This window comes from Equus asinus, chromosome 1, assembly GCF_041296235.1.
Source record: "Equus asinus isolate D_3611 breed Donkey chromosome 1, EquAss-T2T_v2, whole genome shotgun sequence".
Lineage (NCBI taxonomy): Eukaryota > Metazoa > Chordata > Mammalia > Perissodactyla > Equidae > Equus > Equus asinus.
In genome coordinates, this window is record NC_091790.1 from 155,709,671 (window position 1) to 155,733,958 (window position 24,288).

Genomic DNA, 24,288 nt, shown 5'->3' on the forward strand with positions numbered 1-24,288 from the left:
TGTTTCATGTCACTACTACCTCTCAGAATACCTTTATTCCTCCACTGACACATTTCCATTTGGACCTGAGTAGACTGGAAAAGTAAAACCTGAGATTTGTTTATTAAAATTCTATGTTAGTTGTGATAGTTAGGAAGACTTTTCTTCCTGTGGTCCAAACTCCAGAATTATCAACTCACCATGACTATAATGGACTTTTACAGGAAAAATAAATTTTTGTAATATTAATAGCTGGGGCTTTGGCCCAAATTCCTTAGTAGATTCTGACCTGGTGAACTGGTCTGAATGACATGAAATGCAAGGATATTTAGACCTGTCCTAGACATAGATTTTTCTCCATTTCATACTTTCTCAAACTCGGGTTTTTATTTAGCCTTTAGAACTGGGAGAGGGGATTGAAATGGGAAAGGAGAGGTCATCCGAGCCTAAGGCAGTCTCAGACCCATCCGATTATAAAAAGAAAATGGACTATAACATGAAAGCTTCCAACAGGAGAGCTAAAGCATGTACCCAAACTGGGGCATTTTTTAAGGTAAAAGGGGGGACAATTACTAATTATGCTGGAATAAAAGGCCTAAACAAGGACTGTCCTGAGCAATCTGTGGTCATCTTGCTAAGAGACACTAAAGGGAAGCAAGGGCATTTAGCCTCTTGAACTCCTCAGCTCGTTCACCGGGAGCTCCACCAGGCAGTCCTCCTGGGCCTGTCTCGACTCCTCCTCCGGATTGCCATGAGAGCAGAGGGAAGCCAGGAGCTCTCCCTACCAGGGCAGTGGTTTTCAAAGCATGGTCAGTAGATCATCTTTATCAGTATCATTTGGGGTGCTTACTAAAAATTGAAAATCTTTCATGAGACCTGAGGATCTATATTTTTAAATTTGAAGATCAGGGTGAGTTAGAATTTGTAGCTAATTCTGAAATTCTTCAACTTATACATAGGTTGGGTTCCCAAAGGCTGTTCGTAATTCCATTTGTTTATTAAAGCCAAACTGATGTACCAAAAATAAAAGAAATTACAGTTCCATTTTACTCAAAGATATACATGTAACAATTCTCAACAAAATATTAGCAAATGAAATTTAATGATGTATTAAAAAAAGATAATACTACAAGTCCAAGTTGGGTTTATCCCAAGTATGCTAAGATGGTTTCATATTAGAAAATCCATGTATGTAACCAAACACATTAACAGATTAAAAGAGAAAAACCTCAATAGAGAATTTGATAAAATTCAATACCTATTCATGATTTTTTTTAAAAGATTAGTAAATTAGGAACAGGAAAAAACCTTAATCTTAGTAAAAAAAAAAAAAAAAACTAGAACAAACATTATTTTGAATACTTAACTGTTAGAATCACTCTCTTTAAAATCGGGAACTGGACTCTGAGCTGGTCTGCCCGAGACCACTTGAGTGCCAACCCCAGGCCCCCGTGAAGCCCCATTCCCACTGCACCCAGAGGAAAGAACCCGTCATAAACCGAGAGAAACTTGCCAAACTGCAGGCATAATTGTGCGTTGGTAAAAAGGGACTGCTCCAAGATGATATATTGAGTAACAGCTGATATAACAAATACCTGTTATAACAGATGGCAAAACATCGTTAGTTCCCTGTAAAGAAACTAGGAATAAACAGTATCTCTGATGTTACAAAGGTAAGTATGTTTGTGCACCAGGGAATGGTGGTCCACTTTAACAGTTCTAACGCTCAGACATCTCTGGCAGCAAACACTTTCACTGTCACCAGCCATGCTGAACAAAGCAGCTGAGAGAAATGCCACCCAGCATCATGGACCAGCGTGATGTCAGCAAGCTTAGGGACCCTGGCGGAAGCTAAGTGGAAAAGCACCACTTGCTCTTGGGCAGCAGGGCGATCTTGTTCAGAATTTTGATGTCTTCCAACAGTGAAGCAAATGGAATTGATTCAGCCTGTAAAAAAAATAATGAAAGTTAAAGAATTTTGACTGCTTTAAAAAATTTTCTTTAGGATGTAATGAAATACAGAAACCTGTAATATTTTAAGTTCTGAATCTCTTGGACACCGCTGCTTTTTAAATTCTCGTTTATACACAATTATTTGTTTGCAGTTAATTAAGCCAAAGAAGCCAGAACATAAAGCTTAAAACAAGGAGTAATAAAATCTTTGCCTAGTTAAAAAAAAAATACGAAGAACTAGAGAAGAATGTTCACTAGCACCACTTTTATTCAATATTTTATTGAAAGCCCCATAGGCACAAGAAGACAAAAATAAACTATAGAAGTAAAAGGTTTGGAAAGGAGAAAATAAAGCTTGTTTTTGAATAAATGATTTTTTGCATAGAAATCCCCCCTAAAACTGTAAATTATTAAAAATAACAGCATTGAGCAAGGTACTTGAAAATAAGATTAATAATTCGTCCCTCCATATCTTCAGGGGATTGGTTCCAGGTCACTTTCCCACTCCCTGCGGGTACAAAATCCGCAGATGCTCAAGTCCCTTGTATAAAATGGTGTAATATTTGCGTATAACTTACACACATTCTCCTGTATACTTTAAATCATCTCTTGATTACTTACAGTAATTAATACAATGAATAGCATTATACTGTATTGTTTATTTACTGTTTTATACTATTATTTACTGTTATATACTAACTATAGTATAGTTATTATGCTACATTATTTAGGGAATAATGACAAGAAACAAAAGTCTGTACATGTTGGGTACTGATGCAGTCATCGTAGGCTTTTCCATCTGTGGCTGGTTGAATCCGTGGATGCTGGAACCCATGGATATGGAATGCTGACTGTATACAAAAGTCAGTTGCATTTCCATATGTCATCAGCAAACATCTAGAAATGTAACTAAGACAGACATCATTTACAATAGTCAGAGAACGTCATAAATATTCAAGACCTCTACAAACACAAAGTAATATTATGAAGATCTAAATAGATATATTGTGTTCATGGACAGGAAGATAATATTGTGAAGATGTCAGTTTTCCAGATTGATTTGTAGATTCAATGAAATTTCAATAAAAATTCCAGTAGGGTTTTTCATGGTATTTGATAAGATGAATAGCCAAGAAACTTTTAAGGCAGAAAAGCAGGAATAGCAGATTATTATTAATGTGTAGGAATTAAGATTCTGTGGTATTGATATTAGCATAGGAATAGACAGAATGATCAATGGAATAAAGAGTTCAGAAAGAGACCTACACACATATATTACTTTGCTATATGACAGAGATAATATGTCTTTCAGTGAGAAAAAGATACTATTCTGTGAATGAAATTGGTTACTCTTTGGGATAATATATGAAATTGTGTTCCTGTTTCACTCTGCATACACAAATTAAGTAAAAGGAGACGCACAGTAAACATATGAAGAGATATTAAAAATCACAGTGTGGGATACCATTTTTTAACGTTCATTTGGCAAAAATTATAGATACAAATCTATAGTACCTCTTGTACATTGCTGGTGGCAGTGTAAATGGATGTAACCACTTTGGGAGGAAAGAAGTTTAGCATTATCAGGGTTGAATGTTCACACATCCAAGACAGTAATTTCCTAGAGTCATTCCTATATTTGTATGGCTGGAAGCATATTAACAAGCATGTAAATCCCAAAAGACTACATGCATATAGCATGATACTATTTTTTTAAGTTTAAAATAACTAAATGCATACTTTTAAAGAAGACATATAGATGGCAATAAAACTATACAAAAAGGAAAGCAAGGTGTTTGTGAACCCGAGATTCAGGGTGAGGGTCACCTTGACTGGGGAAGCCAGAGAGGTGGATGGAATGAAATGTGGGCAAGAGGACCAGGTGGGTTTCTAGCCTCTGTTTTGGGTGGCAAGCTCATGGCTGTTTATTATGTTATTAAGACTAACAGAATAAACAAAAGCAGGCCTTGCACAGACCAATGATTCAAGTATGATGTAAATTAAGAATTATCAGTAGTATAATTCTGAGCAACCTATGTTAATAGATTATTTGTAATAAATATTTTTGACTAACAGAAGCTTAAAATTGTGGCCCACAGATGGATATTTACCAAATAAGAGTGTGATTTGCCCCTCAAAGCTGTCTTAACCAAATATATATTCTAGTCCCCTTGCTGACCTCAAAATGTGTGTGTGTGTGTGTCTGCATTTAACTGAGTAGGCCGAGTTCATACACTTTGAAAATCTTTAGAAAAATAGCATCCTTCCTTGACTATCTCTGTTATTGTCATAGAGAACTTCTTAGGAACTATGATTGCTGTGTTCACTGCCTTGTCACTCACTCTGATGTGCAAACTCAGAGGGACCTGGGAAACTGTGGTTTGAGACTGAGGGTATGTGAGCAACACTTGTACCAAGTTCAGCCCACACAGTCCCAAACAAATTACCAGCCACCTTCTGATTTAACACCAGGGTCATGGTTGAGCTGTTTCTCTAGCCATTTCATCCATTTGGGTTTTTTCTCCTACTAACTACTGTCATTTGCATAGGCACAGCATATTCTTTTGCAATATTTTATTTTCTCAGTACTTTTACTATTCTTATCTTTTTAAAAATATCTTTGAAGTTAAGTTTATATAAGTAGCATATATTTAAAGTGTACAATTTGGTAAGTGTGGACATATATAGGCACCTGTGAAACCATCAACACAATTGAGACAGTGAACATATCTATCACTCCCAAAGTTTCCTTGTGTCCGTTTGTAATCCTTCCCTCCTGCTGCCTTTCCCCCTCCCCCCCACTGCTATCCCAAGCAAGTACAGTCATGCGCACTTAACGACGGGGGTCCATTCTGAGAAATGTGGCTTTAGGCGATTTCATCATTATGTGACCATCATAGAGTGTGCTTACACAAACCTGGATGATGTAGCCTACTGCACAGCCAGGCTACATGGTACTAATCTGTCAGACCACTGTCATATATGTGGCCCATTGTTGACAAAAACATAATTAAATGCGGCACATGACTGTACTGCTTTCTGTTACTATAGATTAGTCGACATTTTCCATGTTTTTATATAAACAGAATCATACAGCATGAATCTTTTCTTTGATTTTGTTTTGTGTTTTTTTAATCTGGCTTCTTTCATTCAGTATAATTATTTTGGGATTCGTCCATGTTTTTATATGTATCAGTAGGTGATTCCTTTTTATTGACGAGTAGTATTCCATTGCATGGCTGTACCACAGTTTGTTTATCCATTAACTGATAAACATTTTTGTTTCCAGTTTTGGGCCATTATAAATAATATATTGTAAGATATTATTTTTATTAATAATATAATATAAATATTTATTATAACTAAAGATGCTGTGGCCTTTTACATATAAGTCACTTGGGTAATACCTAGGAATTGAAGGATTGGGTCATATGGTAGGTATATGTTGAACTTTTAAAGAAACGGCTAAACTGTTTTCAGAAGTGGTTATACCAATTTACTTTCCCAGCAGCATTATCTAAGAGTTTCGATTACTTCACATCTTCACCAACATTTGGCATGGTCGGTCTTTATAATTTTAGCCATTCTCATAGATGTATAGTGGTATCTGATCATGATTTTAATTTTCGTTTCCCTAATGACTGCTAACATTCAGCATCTTTTCATGTGCTTCTTTGCCATGCTTATGTCTACTTTGGTGATGTCTTCAAATCTTATCCTTTTTGTGTGTGTGTCTGTGTCTGAGGAGGATTGGCCCTGATCTAACATTTGTTGCCAATCTTCCAATCTTCCTCTTTTTGATTGAGGAAGATCGTCCTTGAGCTAACATCTGTGCCAGTCTTTATCTACTTTGTATATGAGATGCTGCCACAGCATGACTTCATGAGCAGTGTGTAGGTTTGTGCCCAAGATCCGAACCTGTGAACCCTGGGCTGCCAAAGCAGAACACATGAACTTAACCATTGACACACTGGACCAGCCCAAATTTTACCATTTTTTATTGAGTTGTTTGTTTTTTCATTATTTAGTTTTGACAGTTCTTTATGTCTTCAGGATATAAGTGCTTTGTCAGAATTAGGATTTACAAAGATGTTCTCCCAGTGAAAAGGCTTGTCTTTTCATTCTCTTACTGTAATACAAAAAACAGAAGTTCTTAATTTTGATGAAGTCCAGTTTGTCCGTTTTTTTCTTTTTGCTCTGTGATCCATTTATGAGTTTTTATATAACATGTAAGATATGGGTCAAAGGAGAGGGTGTTGCATGTAGATATCCTGTTTTCCCAAGTCCATTTGTTGAAAGACCATCTCTTTCCTCATATTTGGAGAATTTTTTACTGTTATTTCTTGAAATATTTTTTCTATTCCTGTTTCTCCTGTCCTTTGTGACACCAGTTACATGTATATTAGGCTCCTTGAAGTTGTCCCATAGCTCACTGTTACTCTGCTCTTTTTTTTTTTTTTAAGATTTTATTTTTCCTCTTTCTCCCCAAAGCCGCCCGGTACATAGTTGCATATTCTTCGTTGTGGGTCCTTCTAGTTGTGGCATGTGGGACGCTGCCTCAGCGTGGTCTGATGAGCAGTGCCATGTCCGCGCCCAGGATTCGAACCAACGAAACACTGGGCCGCCTGCAGCGGAGCACACGAACTTAACCACTCGGCCACGGGGCCAGCCCCGATACTCTGCTCTTTTATTTCAGTCTTGTTTTCTCCCAGTTTTTCATGTTGGATAATTTCTATTGCTATGTCTTCAAGTTTACTAATATTTTCTTCTGCAGTGTCTAATCTGTTGTTAATCACATCTGGTGTGCTTTTCATCTCATATATTTTGGTTTTCATCTCTAGAAATTGGAATTGATTCTTTTTTATATCTGCTTTGTTTCTACCTAACATGCCCAGTCCTTCCTCTAGCTTCTTGAACATATGAGTACAATGTGTAAAGTTAAAACTAATGTTTTAATGTCCTTGTCTACTAATTCAATCATATTTGTCATTTCTGGATCACTCTTAATTGATTTTTCTTCACATTTTAGGTTATATTTTCCTACTTATTTGCATGCCTGGCGTGTTTTTTATTTTTTTACTGAGGAAGATTTACCCTGAGCTAATATCTGTGCCAGTCTTCCTCTATTTTTTATATGGGATGCCACCACAGCATGGCTTGATGAGCAGTGCATAGGTCCGCACCTGGCATCTGGACCCCAGGCCACCAGAGTGAAGTACACAAACTTAACCACTACGCCACCAGGCCAGCCCCCTGTGCCTGGTTGTTTTTCATTGGCTGCCAGCCATCATGAATTTTACCTTATTGAGTGCTGGATATTTTTGTGTTCTTAGAAATATACTTAAGCTTTGTTCTAGGATACTTAAGTTACTTGGGAGCAATTTGATCCTATCAGATCTTGCGATGTAAGCTTTGTTAGGGGGACCAGAGCAGGATTAAGTCTACAGCATAACCCTTCTGAATACTCAATGCCTCATGAATTAGGAGGTTTTTCAACTCACCCTGATGAGAACAGTAACCATCCCTGGCCCTGTATGACCTCCTGATATTGCTCCCTATAATGCTGGCTCTTTACCTGACCTTAGGTAGTGTCCTCATACACAGGCAGTCTTCAGTTGATCAGTGCTCAACTGAAGACTGGAGGGAGTCCTTTGCAGTTCTTGAGCAGTTTCTCTGTGCACCCCTCTCCTCAGTGATTACTCTGTTCTGTGCACAGAACCTTGGCCTCCCTGGTCTCCCAGTTCATCTCCTCGTCTTGGAGACCACCAGGCTCTACCTAGGTTCTCCTTTCCTGAGTTGTGACCTGGAAGGTTTCTCTGTACAGTTAGCTGGGGGAATTGTATAGCTTATTTTATTTGTTTCCTTTTTTTTTAGGGATCACTGTTTTCATTGTCTGAGGACTTGAAAAATGTTCCATATATTTTGTTCAGTATTTTAGTTGTTTCAGGTTGGAGGGTCCTTGTTACTTCATCTCAGCCAGAAGTGGGAATCATTTTATCTTTACTTTTATTACTATAAGAATTTAATTTTTGAATAGGTGAATCATTCCCATGGTTCAAAATTCGAGAAATAAAAATATAAATTGAGGTGAAATCTCCCTCCTAATCCACTGTCAGTGTAGTCCTCACTGCCCCATAAGAAACCATGCTATTAGTTCATGTCTCCAGAGTTTCTTTATTCATATCCAAGTAAAAACTGTATCTTCTTATTCCCCTTCTACCTCCTTTTTTATGAAGAGGTTACATAGTATAGACACTATTCTGAACCTTGGTTCCTTGGTTTTTACACTTAACCATGAATCTTGAGGATCTTTCCTTATTGATACATAGACTGCCTCTTGGCACACATTTCCCACCCACCCCCATTTGTTTTTGACAGCTGGAAGGTGTTATATTATAGGTTTACTATCATTTGTTTAACCAGTTCCCTATGGTTAAACAGTTAGGTTGCTTACAATCTTTTGTGACTAGGAAGAATTCAGTAGTTGACAGTCTTCAGCAGAAGTCGTTTTGCGTATGTCTGAGTAACACTGTTGTTGTGTACGTTCCCAGAGGTGGATTGCTAGGTCAGAGGGTTTTTGCATTCATAATTTTGAGGGCTCTGCCAAATTGTCCTCCCAAGGGATTGAACCAATTCTTCCACCAACCGGTTAGGAAAATGCCCGTTGTCCCATAGTCCTGTCTACAGAATGTTGTCAAATGTTTGGATTTCTGCTAATCCAACAGGAAGAAAATGTTTTTGTAACATAGTTTTTTTTTTTTTTTTAATATATACCCCTAGGAGATAGGAGTTCTTTTTTTTTTTTTTTAAAGATTGGCATCTGAGCTAACAACTGTTGCCAATCTTCTTTTTTTTTTTTTCCTGCTTTATCTTCCCAAACCCTCCATACATAGTTGTATATCTTAGTTGCAGGTCCTTCTAGTTGTGGGATGTGGGACGCCGCCTCAACATGGCCTGACGAGCGGTGCCATGTCCGTGCCCAGGATCCGAACCCTGGGCTGCCGCAGTGGAGTGTGCGAACTTAACCACTTGGCCACAGAGCCAGCCCCTTATAACATAGTTTTAATTTGTATTTCTACCTGAATGAGGTTGAACATCTCTTCCTGTGTTTAAAAGCCATTTGTATTTCTTTTCTCTCCCATCTACTTTAGAGTGTTGGTCATTGAGTTCTTTCTTTTAGTGATATGAATACGAGATTGAAATATTTTAGTAGGCCGTGTGTAGTAATTTCTTAGTAACATGAACAGTTAACATCCATAGCCTGTTAGTGAAACACTTTATATGCAGTTAATATAATTTTACTAGATTTAGTCAAATCTCTAATAATTTTTAGATCATTACAAGATGTTTAAATCAAAGGTTGTTTTCAGACAAATTTTCAAAGTTCAAGGTAAAACCAGTTTAATCTGAATTTTTGAGCAAAAGAGTAATGTTCCGAAATTAATTTGATAATGAAAAAATAAGAATTGTTCCTTCTAGAAATCTTTTACTTTTGAGAGATGTAGTTTGTTCCACAAATAATGACATTTCCAGAACAATCTGATGGGAGTAGGGGAAGGAATATTTGAAATTTGGACTAACTTGAAAAGTCCAAATACATTCTGTGCCACAGATAAGAATGATAAACACGTTCCTGGTTAGATGATAGGCTGCTCTTACTATTCATTCAGTGCAGCTTTCTTGAGAAGCGAGGAGTATCCAAGTATTTTTACACCTTTGCATGCCCATCCTTTTTCTCTGCCTCATCTCAAACACCTCTAACTTTTTGCTTCTGTCACTTACACTTTTCAGGTATTAGACCCTATGGACAATTAATTAGGGAACTAGTTGCTTTACCAAATGAGTGAAATAATAAAATGGGCCAATAGATTTGTTTATATTTTGTTAATTTATTATCAGTTTAAAGTCTGGCTTTATTTATGCAATGAAAAATGTATTTTTAGAGTTGCATCAGTATGGAGAGGCATCCAGCACACGCCCGTCAGGTATGATGTCATTTCAGGACATTCTCTGGTACTCCGTTTTTCTATCTTATCAGCCAACTAAATTTACCTCAAACTTAATCATTTTCGGTTTTTTCCATTGTCAAAAACGCTGCATGCCGTTGTCAAGTTAGCCAGTTGTCACATTTTAGCAATCTTATTATTGTTTGTATGCTTGCTTTTTAGATAATTCTAAAATTGTTTATCAGGAAAGAATTATTGGCTTACTGATTTTTTTTAAGCATTAATATTTAGCCTTTCCAAAGTTATTGAAAATGTTCTGAATGCTTTCTATCAAAATCCTCTAACTGTAAATAACTAAAATTTTGTCATATGTTACAAATTTAGTTGTCTCTAAATTATTTTAATATGCATCCATTACATTACATTTTACCACCCTAATAATATAATGTGTCTACTTGTGTTATTTGGATATCTTGTTTGGTTTATATTTATAGAACTATGATAAATGAATAGAAAAACTAACATTGTTATTTTGACTAATCATGTGCTTTCCTGCTTGTTAAAGTTTACCTGCTGATTAATGCTAAGTCAATTCTTTAGAAGATAAAATGTTTCTAAAAATATACGTGGAAAAAGTTTTAAGAAAGTAATCAGTCTGAACTTGGCATCAAATGCTGAAAATGCTTAACTTAATTAGAATTCAAATTAAAGTAAATAAGCAAAATATTCCAGATATTGGAGATCATAACTAACAGTGGTAACTGACATACTTTTAGTAATAAGACAGATTTAAAAGAAATTTGTATAGTTAAATGAATTTAAATTGGAAAATAGTTTCAAGCTTTCAGTATTTGTCTTACAATTAATTTAATGCTGATCATTTAAATCAGAACAAGATGACTCCAAAAGAGTATTTTCCACCTAGTTTTGGCCAGTGTAAATCTATGTGATTAAAACAATATTATTACGAGTGATGAAAATTGGGTTTTTAAATTTTTTTTTTAAGGTTACTAAATATATTTCAGGTCTGACTTCAACATGAACTTTTATTATTTAATTTTGGTTTCAGGGCCCTTTCAAAAAGTCAGTCCTAATATATCTGAACTGTATGCCTTAAATCAACTGCATATATTGTTTCAGGATTTTAATTAGAAAGTAGCATTTACTTGCATAAAAATTATGCAGTGTTGGTTGGAAAATCTTGTGAAAAGATTGGGGGAATTGTAAGAATGGTGGGATAAAATGATTGTCAAACTTTTTGTTGGTTTAAGATTAGAAGTTAAAATAGAAACGAAATTTTAATGTAGTACTAATGTTTATTTCTTTTCTGATACCAAATTATTACTGTTCCAATAATTTCATTTTTGAGACAGACAAGTTCCTTAGTTGAAGTACTAAATATATTGTTAATTACAACTAAATTACAGTGGTTTCAAAAAGATTTCAAAAATCCAGTGAGAAATGATACATCTGTAGTGTTTTTAATTGTGCTGTGTGTTTTAGGTATTTGTGAAATGTCATTTTGATTATAATCCCTACAATGATAACCTGATACCCTGCAAAGAAGCAGGACTGAAATTTTCAAAAGGAGAAATTCTTCAGATTGTAAACAGAGAAGATCCAAACTGGTGGCAGGTTAGTATGCTTTTCAATATTTCCTCAACTGCTTTTTTATTTTCAATCTTAGATCTGGCCAATATCTGAATATTCAGGAAGAAGGTATTAGCATTTGTTCCAATGGTTTTTCCTGCATGAACAGCTCCTGCTTCATGGCTGCTAATTTTGTGGACAGAAGACCAAATTGAGAGGGAATTTGTGAGTAGTTGTTAATAAATGCAGAATTAACTAGCCTGTGGTGCTATCCCATTGGTTTAGGGATTAGATCAATTGGTTCTTTCACATGGGCGATTACGGTAAAATATGGTATTGGGCAAGAAGAACCTACTTGAGATCATCCCTTTGCAATGTTTTTGTTTGTTTTAACTAGGAATCTTTTACTATGGTTATGGTAGTCTCTCTCTTGCCTCCTCTCCCTCTGTATACATTCACGACAAATAGAACATAATTTCTTAAGCTCTTAAATCTATTTGCCCACGTCTTCTCAGTTTCTGAGAAATGAATGTTTGCTTTATCATCAGTGTTTGTCTTGGGTTGAAATCTGTGTATATGGAAACGGGTGTGTGTTATCACTGTGTTTTCCACCCCCCTCCATTTTCTGGAAGATCCGTGTGGTGGTGTTCTTTTTCCTTTCCCCTGATAACAGCTTTCAGAAATCTCCAACAGCAGTAATAAGTCTGTTTTTGTAATTGTTGACATCGGTTAGCAACCACAGTATCCAGAACTGGAGAAACTGACAAATTAGAAAGTCTAAAATTCCTTAAACTGACAGAGTAAATGAGAGTCTCATTAAAGAACAAGGTGTGAGAGCAAAGGACCCAGGACCTAGCACTAAACTCTAAATTAAACTGAGATATGAGACACTCACATGAACTCTCAAAGACTTCCAAGGGTAATGAATTAGGAGGATGAGAACAATCTTACTAGTGTGTCCTTAAATTAAGACATTGTTAGGTACAAGTGCACTATGTGGTGAGAGAACTAAGAAATAAGTAAATTAAACAGAATCCATGATTTCAAGATGTTTCTACTGAATTTCTTAGAACTCTCATCTAAAAAAATCTACTTTCTGTGACTGTTCCTTTTTTGAGCTTTTCCAATTTTCTGTTTTCCCCTTTCTGTGAGTGCCATCTCAGTTTTCTCTTCTAATCCTACCACCATTATCTCAATCTTTTCCTGCATTTTAATTCTATTTTTCAAGATTTTAATTGCTAAAAACGGTGCCAGATTTTTCTATGCTGGTTGTAAGGATAAAGTCACTAACCTTGTGGAATGAACTGCTAGCCGCCAGTTCTCCAGCCACTATCTTAAGATAGTGCTTCTTTGGATTTTATTTTAAAAGTTAGTTTCTTGACAGCAGGTAAAGTTTTACCTTATCTTACACTTACTACCTCTCAGGATACCTGGTAGCATGAATTAAACTGTCCACTTTTTTCCCAATATTGTCATTTTTCATTGATTTGGCCTCAGGAATTACCAACGTAGTAGGATTACGGTTGATGGTAAATACCTTACCAAAGGGTGCCATATGAAATATCCTGGTAACACACAGAATAGAATTTGAGTAACTTAGTATAAATAAAAAATTTTAGTAATTTAAAGAGGCTGTATACCTTTGTATTATGGTCCCAAATTTTCACTACCAGATGGCAGATTGATTAGGTGCCAGTTGATTCCTCAGTACTAAAGCGTTTAAATATCTTCACTGACAGTGCCATGGATTTAAGTCTCAAGGTCAGTTTTTAAGAGCAAATGTGATTTTCTTTTTCTTTTTTTTTTTTTTTTTAACTGACTACTGCTTGTCCTACTTATTAGAATATGGTCTCAAATTTTGGTCACTGAGATATACAATTCATTAATTTGATTCTAGGCTAGCCATGTAAAAGAGGGAGGAAGCGCTGGTCTCATTCCAAGCCAGTTCCTGGAAGAGAAGAGAAAGGCATTTGTTAGAAGAGACTGGGACAATTCAGGTGATGAGCTCAACACAATAAGTAACAAGTAGTCCTTTGTGGCCACCTTTCTGTGCCTCTTTCATCTGAATTAGCAAATGAATTTACTTAAAATATATCTAGAATCAATCCCTCCCATCTGCTTTATTGTATCTCTCTCAAAAGTAAACTTTTTGATCCCTTTCTGCCACCTGCTGGTATAGTATCAGAATTCAGTGGCTCAACTCACCCCTGCCCCCTTCTGCTTTGTAGGATGCAACACTGGGAAGATAATTCTCCCACCCCTGTAGAATACCACAGGGTAACTTTATCATATTCTGACATACAGTTTAAGTTATATTTGTCTTGTCATCCTTCAGGACCTTTTTGTGGAACCATAAGTAGCAAAAAAAAGAAAAAGATGATGTATCTCACAACCAGAAATGCAGGTATGTTTTAAATACTTTCTGAGAAATCCAAGTGAAATACCTTTAATCGTTAATCGATGTGGCATAAACTCTAAATGTATAATTTTAAATGAATGTAATTCAGATTAGTGCCTAATTGGAAAGGGCTGACATGTGAACACATGGTACAATATAATATGAAGACGTCATTTAAACCTGGCTTTGTAAATGCTTATACTATCAACATTGTGCTTTATTTTCTGAGTATAGTTTACAATAAAATGAATTGGTTGGGATTTATGCTTGTATTAATGAAGGAACAATGTTCTAATTGAAACTGTCTGTTCAGAGAACTTTGATAGGAATTTATGTGTCATTTCTAAAGAACAAAATGCCTTTCGGAAGATAATAAAAGAGTTATGATTAAGGGCAACTATATTCTGCCATAACATTGTCCATGATACTTTTGGAAAAATAGTACTGGACCAAATAAATCTTAGTCTGATCTAGGAGGATTCTTTCTTAAATCTTTTAGACTTAAGGAAGATAAATATGACAACTGCCGTAGTTACTCTCTTCAGTTAGAGGCTGATAGGAGTGGAACGCAGCGCTCTGAATCAGCAGGCTCTGGGGCTCACTCAAAGGAAGTGACCATTTTAAAGCACTTTCTTGATTTCAGAGCTCCTGCTATACTGGTAATAAGCTAAAAAGCACACTATACAGGAAATAGTACAATAATATATTATAATAATATAATAACGAAAAGGGGAAAATAGACTCTCCCTTAATATTGGTTTAATCTACTGTGGAGAAATTGTGCAAAGAAAGAATTGCTAAGATAATAACCTAAGGAAGAAGTGTTATTACTACAGATTGAGAGTTGTAACCATAATAACAGGTAATGTAATATTTCAAATCCACTTTGACCTAATTATCCATTAACTATATTATTCCTTAAAGCTTTCTTGTGAAATGGAAAATTTATAGTTTTCCCATTGACTAAGATTATAATTTTGAATGTGTTTCTGCTTGAAATAGTTTGGATCTAACATTTTATTTTATACATAAATTCAGAATCTTAATATTTAAATGTCAGTATGTTGTCTGTTTGCACTTTATTAATCCAACTGATGTGCAGAGTCACCACATAATATTTATTCATTTAGAGTGTTGGAAGGGCATACTCATTCTGTGGAACTTATTTAAGCAGCCAGACCAGGTGTACTGCTGTCCTTCAAATTTGGTATACACTTTTTAGCTGAATAAATTAAATAAACTAATTTTTTTTCTGCTTTATTTCCCAAACCCCCCCGTACATAGTTGTATATCTTAGTTGCAGGTCCTTCTAGTTGTGGGATGTGGGACGCCGCCTCAATGTGGCCTGACGAGTGGTGCCGTGTCTGCGCCCAGGATCCGAACCCTGGGCCGCCGCAGCGGAGCGCGCGAACTTAACCACTCGGCCACGGAGCCGGCCCCTAAATAAACTAATTTTAAATTTGATTATTTATATTAAAGGAATTATTTCTGATGAGTTGGTAAGAAAGAAGTTTTAATGGATAGAATGTCCGATAAGGATAAAGCATAGGCATTTTTCTAACTTGGTTAGGCAAATTTTTGAGGGTGAATGGGTGGAAGCAGATGTTTAAATCAAGATATAAAATATTGTACTTTACCAAATTTATAAAAACAAAACTGTACTGAGTACAATTCAAGTGATATTTAACTATCAAGACAAACCATTACTGAACAGAATGGCAGAGGTTTTTCATCCATATAAAAGATAACTGGATGTTATGTTTTATTTCCTTTTACATTTAGAATTTGATCGTCATGAAATCCAGATATATGAGGAGGTAGCCAAAATGCCTCCCTTCCAGAGAAAGACGTTAGTGTTGATAGGAGCTCAAGGTGTGGGACGAAGAAGCTTGAAAAACAGGTTCATAGTGTTGAATCCCACTAGATTTGGAACTACAGTGCCATGTAAGTTTTCTTTGCTTTTTATTTGACAGGAAAGCATGAGGGGGGTGGCAGTGGCAGATTATTATTATTTTTATCCCCAAATAATATTTGATTATGCAAGTGAAAACGAACAAGAAGATACTGAAAAGCTCAGTGGCTCCACACTGTCTTGAAATAGTGCTGTAGCCCTGTGGGCTTGCTGCCTCGTGGCAGTCGCTTCTCCAAACTCTTCAGTCCGGAAATGTTAGTTAAGTGCAAAGATTAAGAGTTGTGGCAAAATCGTCATTGACTTTGTATTTTCTTGTTCAACTGATGTCTATCTGAAAAGTATTTTTCACAGATTTTAGCATAAAGAAAAGGGAGAAAGCTGCTGGATCCTCAGACACTCCCAGTGTCACAATCCTTTTGTGAATTTATGTGATCAGCTTGTAGCTCTCAGTCCTGCAAGTTTATAAACCTGATTTTTTTCTTTTCTTTTTTTTTTCCCTCCCCTGAGGAAGATTAGCGCTGAAGTAACATCCATGCCAATCTTCCTCTATTTTTTAGTATGTGGGCCGCCAGCACAGCATGGCCGCTAACAGAGTGGTGTAGGTCCACACTTGGGAACCGAACCTGGACCACCTAAGTGGAGTGTGCTGAACTTAACCACTAGGCCACTGGAGTGACCCATAAACCTGGTTTTTGATAGCACATCGAGAGCAATTCATCATCCAGAGCAGGCAGCATTAATTAAGGTCCCAAAGATTGGTATAGAAAGTAAAATAATACTGATGGGAGATGTAACCATCAAGTGAACCAAACACTCATTTGATGATCTTTGCATTCTTTCCCTATTTACATATTTACACGGAAAGTTAATGATATCAGAAGGATGCTTGATGAGAATGAAATTAGATCAAGGAGTTAGATGATATCACTGAATTATTACAAGGACTAATATACATTTCTCTTTATTTTGGAGACCTATGAGTCTTTACTTGTGGGCACATACGTGCTCTCCCTGCTCAACAATGCAGGGGACAAACCGGTGTTGCCTTCACAACTCCCCTTTCTCTGTCGCTAATGCTGACCAAGCCCTGTTTTGATTCACACAGTATTTCTTTAGGTATATTAACGTGCTTAAGGTGTTCTGAGTCAAACCTTAGCCTCACGTCATTCCATCTCTTTTAGATGAATTTTAGAGTGTCTCTGCTTCCATCCAGTGTGTTTTGAGGTTTAATTGTCCATGGGTCATCTTAGCACTAAAATTCTTGGGTGTTGGTTGAGAGAATGACCTCCTCATTGTCCCCATGTGCTGTTTGTAATCCCTTCACGGTAAGGCTTTGGATTCCATTGTAGGCACTTTAAATCACTCAATTCAGTCACATCCTGGTTGAGTAGTTAACAAAATAAAAACTTCACTATGATCCAAGTATTTTATTTTACATTTGTATCAAATTTATAGAGGTACAGTATTTGAATCAAGTAGTTCTTGAAGATATATAATGGAAAAAATAACCTCCTGTCTTCCCCTACCCCACCTCTGGCCTACTTACCAGAAGCAGTCGCTTTTCATTCCTTTTGCTATTTCTTTTAGTAGTATTCCATATTCTTAATGATGTCTTCACTCTGCTATTTCTTGCTTTATCCAATATAGGTCTTAATCTATTGACTTCCTGACTATCCTCCAAATATAAAGATAGCTCTAGTTTCACTTAATTCAGTTTTGCTTTCTTTTTTGTTTATTTTAAAGTATGCTTTTTGGTGAGGAAGATTGGCCCTGAGTTGACGTCTGTTGCCAACATTCCTCTTTCGCGCCCCCCCCAAAGCCACAGTACATAGTTGTATATCCTAGTCATAGGTCATTCTAGTTCTGTCTGGCATGCCACCACAGCATGACTTGATGAGTGATGCGTAGGTCTGTGCCCAGGATCCAAACCGGCGAACCCCGGGCCACTGAAGCAGAGCACGCGAACTTAACCACTTAGCCTTGGAGCTGGCCCCCTAGTTTTGCTCTCTTGAACGACCTCTCCCTCTCCCTCAACACAGCAATTGGCAGAGTTCTTTCTTCCTTCCCCTCCTTACCTTGATTTTATGTGTATATGTGTATAATTTATTTTAAACCAAAGACTCACTTATCCAGTAAGTCATTTTTTTCCTTAGCGATCTGTCTCAGAACCCTGTCTTCCTGCTTTAGTGAGGACTATGCACTCTCTATAAGATGTATATTTCCTACCTTGTATTTGATTAATTTTATTTAGCTGAGAATAGAAATTCTAGGTTGTAAAACTCAAAAGATGTTACTTTTGAATCCAATTCTGTTAAGTCCAATGCCATTCTAATTCTTGTTCTTTCATTCATGACCTGATTTTTCTTTTGGGGTCTTTTGTTTGTTTTATTTTATTTTTGTTTGTTTGGGTTTGTTTGTTTTCAGTAGACTATCTCTGCTTTCCTCTGGATTACTTTTTCTGTTTGTGGTATATCTATGTATGTTTTCTTTTTTACACTGGAGAATTGTTTTTCTTTTATGTACTGGTCCTCGGTTGTACATCCATACTTGAAAGTAAAATGTTAAAACTGGTTAGAAGCTCTGTGTACACAGTATTCTGTGTGCTTGGGCAAGTCTAGGCAACTGGCTGAGCTTTATTTTATGAGATGGTCAAGAAGTCAGCTGTTTTGTTGGGGGAGCCCAAAATGGTGGTATAAGAAGGTTTTTTTCTTTTTTGGAGCTGTTAGATTTCTCCAGAGAAAAGTCTTCAGATATTCCCTTGCTGAGAGTATTCTCTAATCAAGAGAAAAGGAGGAGGAGATATGGATTAACCTGCTCCAGGTGCATAATTATCCCCGCCGCACCAATTTTTAGCTTCTTGCTTCAGAGTCCCAAGTCTCTTCAAGGGTCTATGGGATAAAGCAGTCCCATTCTCATCCACAACCCCCCTCTAACGCTTGAGCTTGCAGCTTCTGCCCTGCAAAATCATTACCTTGGGGGCTGGCCTGGTGGAGTAGTGGTCAAGTTTGCACACTCCACTTCGGCGGCCTGGGGTTCACACGTTCTGATCCCGGGCAGGGACCTAGCACTGCTCATCAAGCCACACTGTGGCGGCATCCTACATAAAATAGAGGAAGATTGGCGCAGATGTTAGCTCAGCAACAATCTTCCCCAAGCAAAAAAGAGGAAGATTGGCAACAGGTGTTAGTTCAGGGCCAATCTTCCTCACACACAAAAAAATCATTACCTGAAGTTAGTTTTAATATGGTATGGCTTATGGCGCTCTAGGATTTGATTTTTTGTTTGTATTTTTTCATTTTAGTTTTAAATTTCTTTTCCTTTGAAATTTTTCATCTTTTTAAAATTAAATTTGTTGTATATAACAAAGCTGATTTAAGAATCATAGTGATAATCATAATAATAAAATGCATATGTTCTCAGGCTCCAGAATTGTCAGTGTCTCTGAAGCTCACTTGTATGCTTTCAACGCACAACTAATCAAAGGTGGTAACTATGTAGAACTGCATGTTAACCATTCCTGGGCCTTTCTTCACCCTTTTACCACATATATTTCTTTTTTCTTTTTTTTTTTTTTTTTTGCCTTCCAAAACTTCTGTTTCTTTTCTAACAGCTGTGAGATATAATTCATATATCATATAGTGCACCCACTTAAAGTGTATGCTCAAATGGTTTTTCCCATATTCGCAGAATTGTACAGGCATTACCACAGTCAATTTTAGAACATTTTTATCATCCCAAAAAGGAACATTGTACCCATTTCCCATCAATCCCTTTTCCTCTGCAGCCACTAATCCACTTGGTGTCACAATAGATTTGCCTATCTGGACATTCCATAGGAATATAATTATATAGTATGTGGTCTCTTGTGACAGGCTTCTTTTCTTAACATAATATTTTCTAGGTTCATCCATGTTGTAGCAGGCATCAGTACTTGGTTTCTTTTTATTGCTAAACGATATTTTAGTTATCTCTTCATCAGTTGATGGACAATTGGATTGCTCTATTTTTTAGCTATTATAAATAATGCTGCTATTAACATTTGTGTACAGGTTTTTGCGTGGGCATATGTTTTACTTCTCTTGGTTATATACCTAGGAATGGAGTTGGTGGGTCATATAGTGACACTGTGTTTAACCTTTTGAGAAACTGCTTAACCTTTTGAGAAACTGTTTAACCTCATTGAGAAACAATGAGAAACATTGTTTTCCACAGTGGCTGCAACGTTTTACACTCCCAGCAACATATGAAGCTTCCGGTTTCTCTGCATCCTCAGCAACATTTGTCATCTGGTTTTTTTATTATAGTTATCCTAGTGGATGTGAAGTTGTGTCTCATTGTGGTTCTAATTTGCGTTTCCCTAATGGCTAATAATCTCCGGCAACTTTCCATATACTTATTGGCCATTTGTTGATTTTCTTTGGCAAAATGTCTATTCAGATTAATTGCCCTTTTTCCAATTGAGTCATCTTTTTCTTGTTGAGTTAACAGGAGTTCTTTTTATATTCTGGATGCAAATCCTTTATCAGAAATATAATTGCAAATATTTTCTCCCATTCTGTGAGGATTTTTTATTTTCTTGATGGTGTCTTCTGCACAAAAGTTTTTCATTTTGATGAAGTTCAATATTATGTATCTTTTTTTTCTGTTACCCATGCTTTGGGTGTGATATCTAAGAAGCCCTTGCCTAACCCAATGTCACAAAATTGTACTCCTTCTACTTTCTTCTAAGAATCTTATAGTCCTAGCTCTTATATTTAGATCTATGACCAGTTTTGAGTGAATTTTTATGTAAAATGTGATGAAAGGGTTCGACTTCATTCTTTTGCTTGCAGATACCCATTTGTCCCACACAATCTGTTGAAAGACTGCTCTTTCCTTCATTGAATTGCCTTGCCCCTGTTGTCAAAAGTGAAGATTTATTTATGGACTCTCAATTCTATTTCATTAACCTGTATGTCTGTCCTTATGCCAGACCCACATTGCCTTGATTACTGCCTTTTTGCAATAAGTTTCAAAATCAGGAATTGTGACTCCTTCAAATTTGTTCTTTTTCAAGATTGTTTTGGCTATTCTGGCATTTCTATCTAAATTATAGGATAAGCTTTTCTGTTCCTGCCAGAAAGACAGCTGGGATTTTGACAGGGATTATGTCGAATCTGTAGATCCATGTGGGGAGCATTGCTATCCTAATAATGTTAAGTCTTCCAAGCCATGCTCATGAGGTGTCTTCCCATGTGTTTAGGTTTTCTTTAATTTCTTCCAATGATACTTGTAGTTTTCAGTGCACAAGTCGTACGCTTCTTTTGTCTAATTTATTCCTAAGTATTTTAACATTTTTGATGCTATGATAAAAGAGATTATTTACCTAAATTCCTTTTCAGATTGTTCATTGCAAGTGTATAGAAATACAACCAATTTTTGTATGTTAATTTTGTATCCTTTAACCTTGCTGAACTCATTCTAATTTTTTTGTAAATTTCTCAGGATTTTTTTATACACAAGATCCTATCATCTGCAAATCAAGTTAATTTTCCTTATTCCTTTCAATACGGATGTTGTTTATTTATTTTTCTTGTCTAATTGCCTTGATTAGAACCTCCAGTGCAGTGTGGAATAGAAATGGCAAAAGTGGACTTCTTTGTCTTGTTCATGATCTTAGATAGAGAGCATTCAGTCTTTGATCACTAAGTATGATTTTAGTTTAGTTTTTTTGTTGCTAGTCTTCATCAGGTTGGAGGAATTCTCTTCTATTCCTAGTTGGTTGCCTTTTTCATCATGAAAAGGTACTGGATTTTGTCAAATGCTTGTTCTTTGTCTATTGAGATCATTATATGATTTTTGTTTTTTATTCTTTTATATTAATTGCATTCCTGTGGTAAATCTCATTTGGTCATCTTGTGTAATCCCTTTTTTTGGTGTGTGTGTATGTAATCTTTTTTATATGCTTCTAGATTCAGTTTGCTAGTATTTTGTTGAGGATTTGTGCATCTATATTCATAAAAGATATTGGTCTATAGTTTTCACTTCTTGTGACGTTGTCTAATTTTGGTATCATGATAATACTGGACTCATAGAATGAGTTGGGGAAGTGTTCCTTCCTCTTCTGTTTTTTGGTAGGAGTTTGTGAAGGATTGGTGTTAATTCTTCTCTGTTTCATAGGATTTACCCATGAAGGCATCTGACCCTGGGGTTTTTCTTTGTAGAGAGTTTTGATTACTAATTCAATCTCTTTACTTGTTATAGATCTAGTGAGATTTTCTATTTCTTTTCCATCAGTTTCAGAATTTCTGCAGGGTCCATAGTAATATCCCCTCTTTTGTTGCTGATTTTAGTAATTCGAGTCCTCTCTCTTCTTTTCTTGGTCAGTCTATCTAGAGGTTTGTCAATTTTGTTAATCTCTTCAAAGAACCAATTTTTGCTTTTGTTGATTTTCTATATTGTTTTTCTGTTCTCTATTTGATTAATTTTGGCTATAATCTTTATTTCCTTCTTTCTGCTTGCTTTAGGTTTTGTTTGCTATTTTTCCATTTTCTTTAGGTGAAAGGTTAAGTTATTGGTTTGAGATCTTTTATAACAGTAGGATTTATAGCTATAAAGTTCCCTGTTAGCACTGCCTAGCTGCAACTCATAATTTTTGCTGTTGTGTTTTTGTTTTCATTCATCTCAAAATATTTTCTAATTTCGTTTGTGATTTCTTATTTGTCCCATTGGTTATTTAGGAGAATGTTGTTTAATTTCCACATGTTTTTAAATTTCCCACATTTCTTCTGTTATTGATTTCCAATTCATTCCATTTGTGGTCAGAAAATATTTGTGTGATTTTGCTCCTTTTAAATTCATTGAGACTTATTCTGTGATCTCAGATATGGTCTATCCTGGAGAATGTTCCAGGTACACTTGGGAAGAATCTGTATTCTGCTGTTGTTGGGTGGAATGTTCTATAGATGTGTGTTAGGTCTAGTTGAGTTACAAGATTGTTCAAGCCTTCTGTTTCCTTGTTGATCTTCTGCCTATTGGTTCTACCCATTTTTGAAAGTGGGGTGTTGAAGTCTTCAGATATTATTGTTGACTTATGTTTTTCCCTTCAGTTCCGTCTGTTTTTGCTTCATGTATTTGGAGGCTCTGTTGTTAGAGGCATGTATGTTTGTAATTGTCTTATCTTTCTGATGGATTGACCCTTTTATGATAAAATGCTCTTCTTTGTCTCCAGTGACAGTTTTTGCCTTAAAGTCTATTTTTTCTGATATGAGTAGTATAGCTACTCCAGCTCTATTTGGGTTACTATTTGTGTGATGTATCTTTTTTATCCTCTTACTTTCAACCTTTTTGTGTCTTTGAATCTAAGGTGTGTCTTTTGTAGATAACGTATAGTTGGATCACATTTTTTTTTTTAAAGATTTTATTTTTTTCCTTTTTCTCCCCAAAGACCCCTGGTACATAGTTGCATATTCTTCGTTGTGGGTCCTTCTACTTGTGGCATGTGGGACGCTGCCTCAGCGTGGTTTGATGAGCAGTGCCATGTCCGCACCCAGGATTCGAACCAACGAAACACTGGGCCGCCTGCAGCGGATCGCGTGAACTTAACCACTCGACCATGGGGCCAGCCCCGTGGATCACATTTTTTTCTGATCCATTCTGCTAATCTCTGCCTTTTAATTGGAGTCTTTTATCCATTTAATGTAATTACTGATAATGTAAACGTGTCTCAATATGGGTTCACCTGATTGTTTCCTCATAATTAGAGTTGGGTCATGCATTATTGGAAAGACATGTCATGTTTTATGCTTCTCTGGACATTGCATCAGGAGCTACATCTTGTCAGTTTGTCCCATTGCTGATGTTAACTTTGATTATTGGTTTAGGTCATGTCTGATAGATTTCTCCACTGTAAAAGGTAACTTTACGTCCATTTGTCACTAATAAGTAATATGTTCAAGGACATTTTGAAACTCTGTAAATATTCTCCTCAACAAACATTCACCCAATGGTTTTAGCATCATTCATTACTTTAAAACCTTTCCCTAAATTTGGGGAAACAACTGTCAGTCTACTAAAATCCCTTCTCACTTTGTTTGAATATACAGATAAACTTCATTTCCTAGTGTCCTTGCAGTTGGATTTGGTGACTTGATTAAGTTGTTTCTGCCAAGTATGTAACTAACTGGTTTGTCAAATGGCTGAGCTCTTTGAGGTACAAACAGGAAAGAGCTCTATTTTTGTCCAACCACTGACTTTATACATGTTCTACTGGGTGTTCTCTCCCTCTCCTTTCCCTTTAGCCCCCAGAAGATTCTTTAGCTTTCTAGTTACTTTAAGTTATAAGAACTGTGTCATTTTGTTAAATAAGACTCACTTTCAGGTATTTTTTTTAGAAAAGGCTAGTCCAATTCAAAACTTAACTGTTGCATCCAATTCACTGTTTCTGCCTTCCTCACAGCTCATTCCTGGCCCGTGGCTTAGGACCTGCACTGTGAAGGGAAGGGTGTAGCTGGTTTCAGTACTCTCCCTTC

At 36.2% G+C, this 24,288-nt stretch overlaps 1 protein-coding gene across 12 annotated transcripts in view; it reads left to right on the top strand.

Annotated features, from left to right (window-relative positions):
* PALS2 (protein associated with LIN7 2, MAGUK p55 family member) overlaps positions 1-24,288 on the top strand; it is a 102,546-nt gene that overhangs the window by 64,511 nt on the left and 13,747 nt on the right. For 8 of the 12 annotated variants that reach the window (XM_070510365.1, XM_070510372.1, XM_070510396.1 and 5 more), the window contains 5 exons: positions 9,876-9,917; positions 11,382-11,513; positions 13,366-13,465; positions 13,804-13,872; positions 15,649-15,810. In XM_070510365.1, the coding sequence (XP_070366466.1) occupies positions 9,876-9,917; positions 11,382-11,513; positions 13,366-13,465; positions 13,804-13,872; positions 15,649-15,810 (505 nt within the window). The remainder of the gene's footprint in view (positions 1-9,875; positions 9,918-11,381; positions 11,514-13,365; positions 13,466-13,803; positions 13,873-15,648; positions 15,811-24,288) is intronic. The other 4 variants (XM_044765818.2, XM_044765819.2, XM_044765820.2 and 1 more) reach the window with 1 other exon arrangement.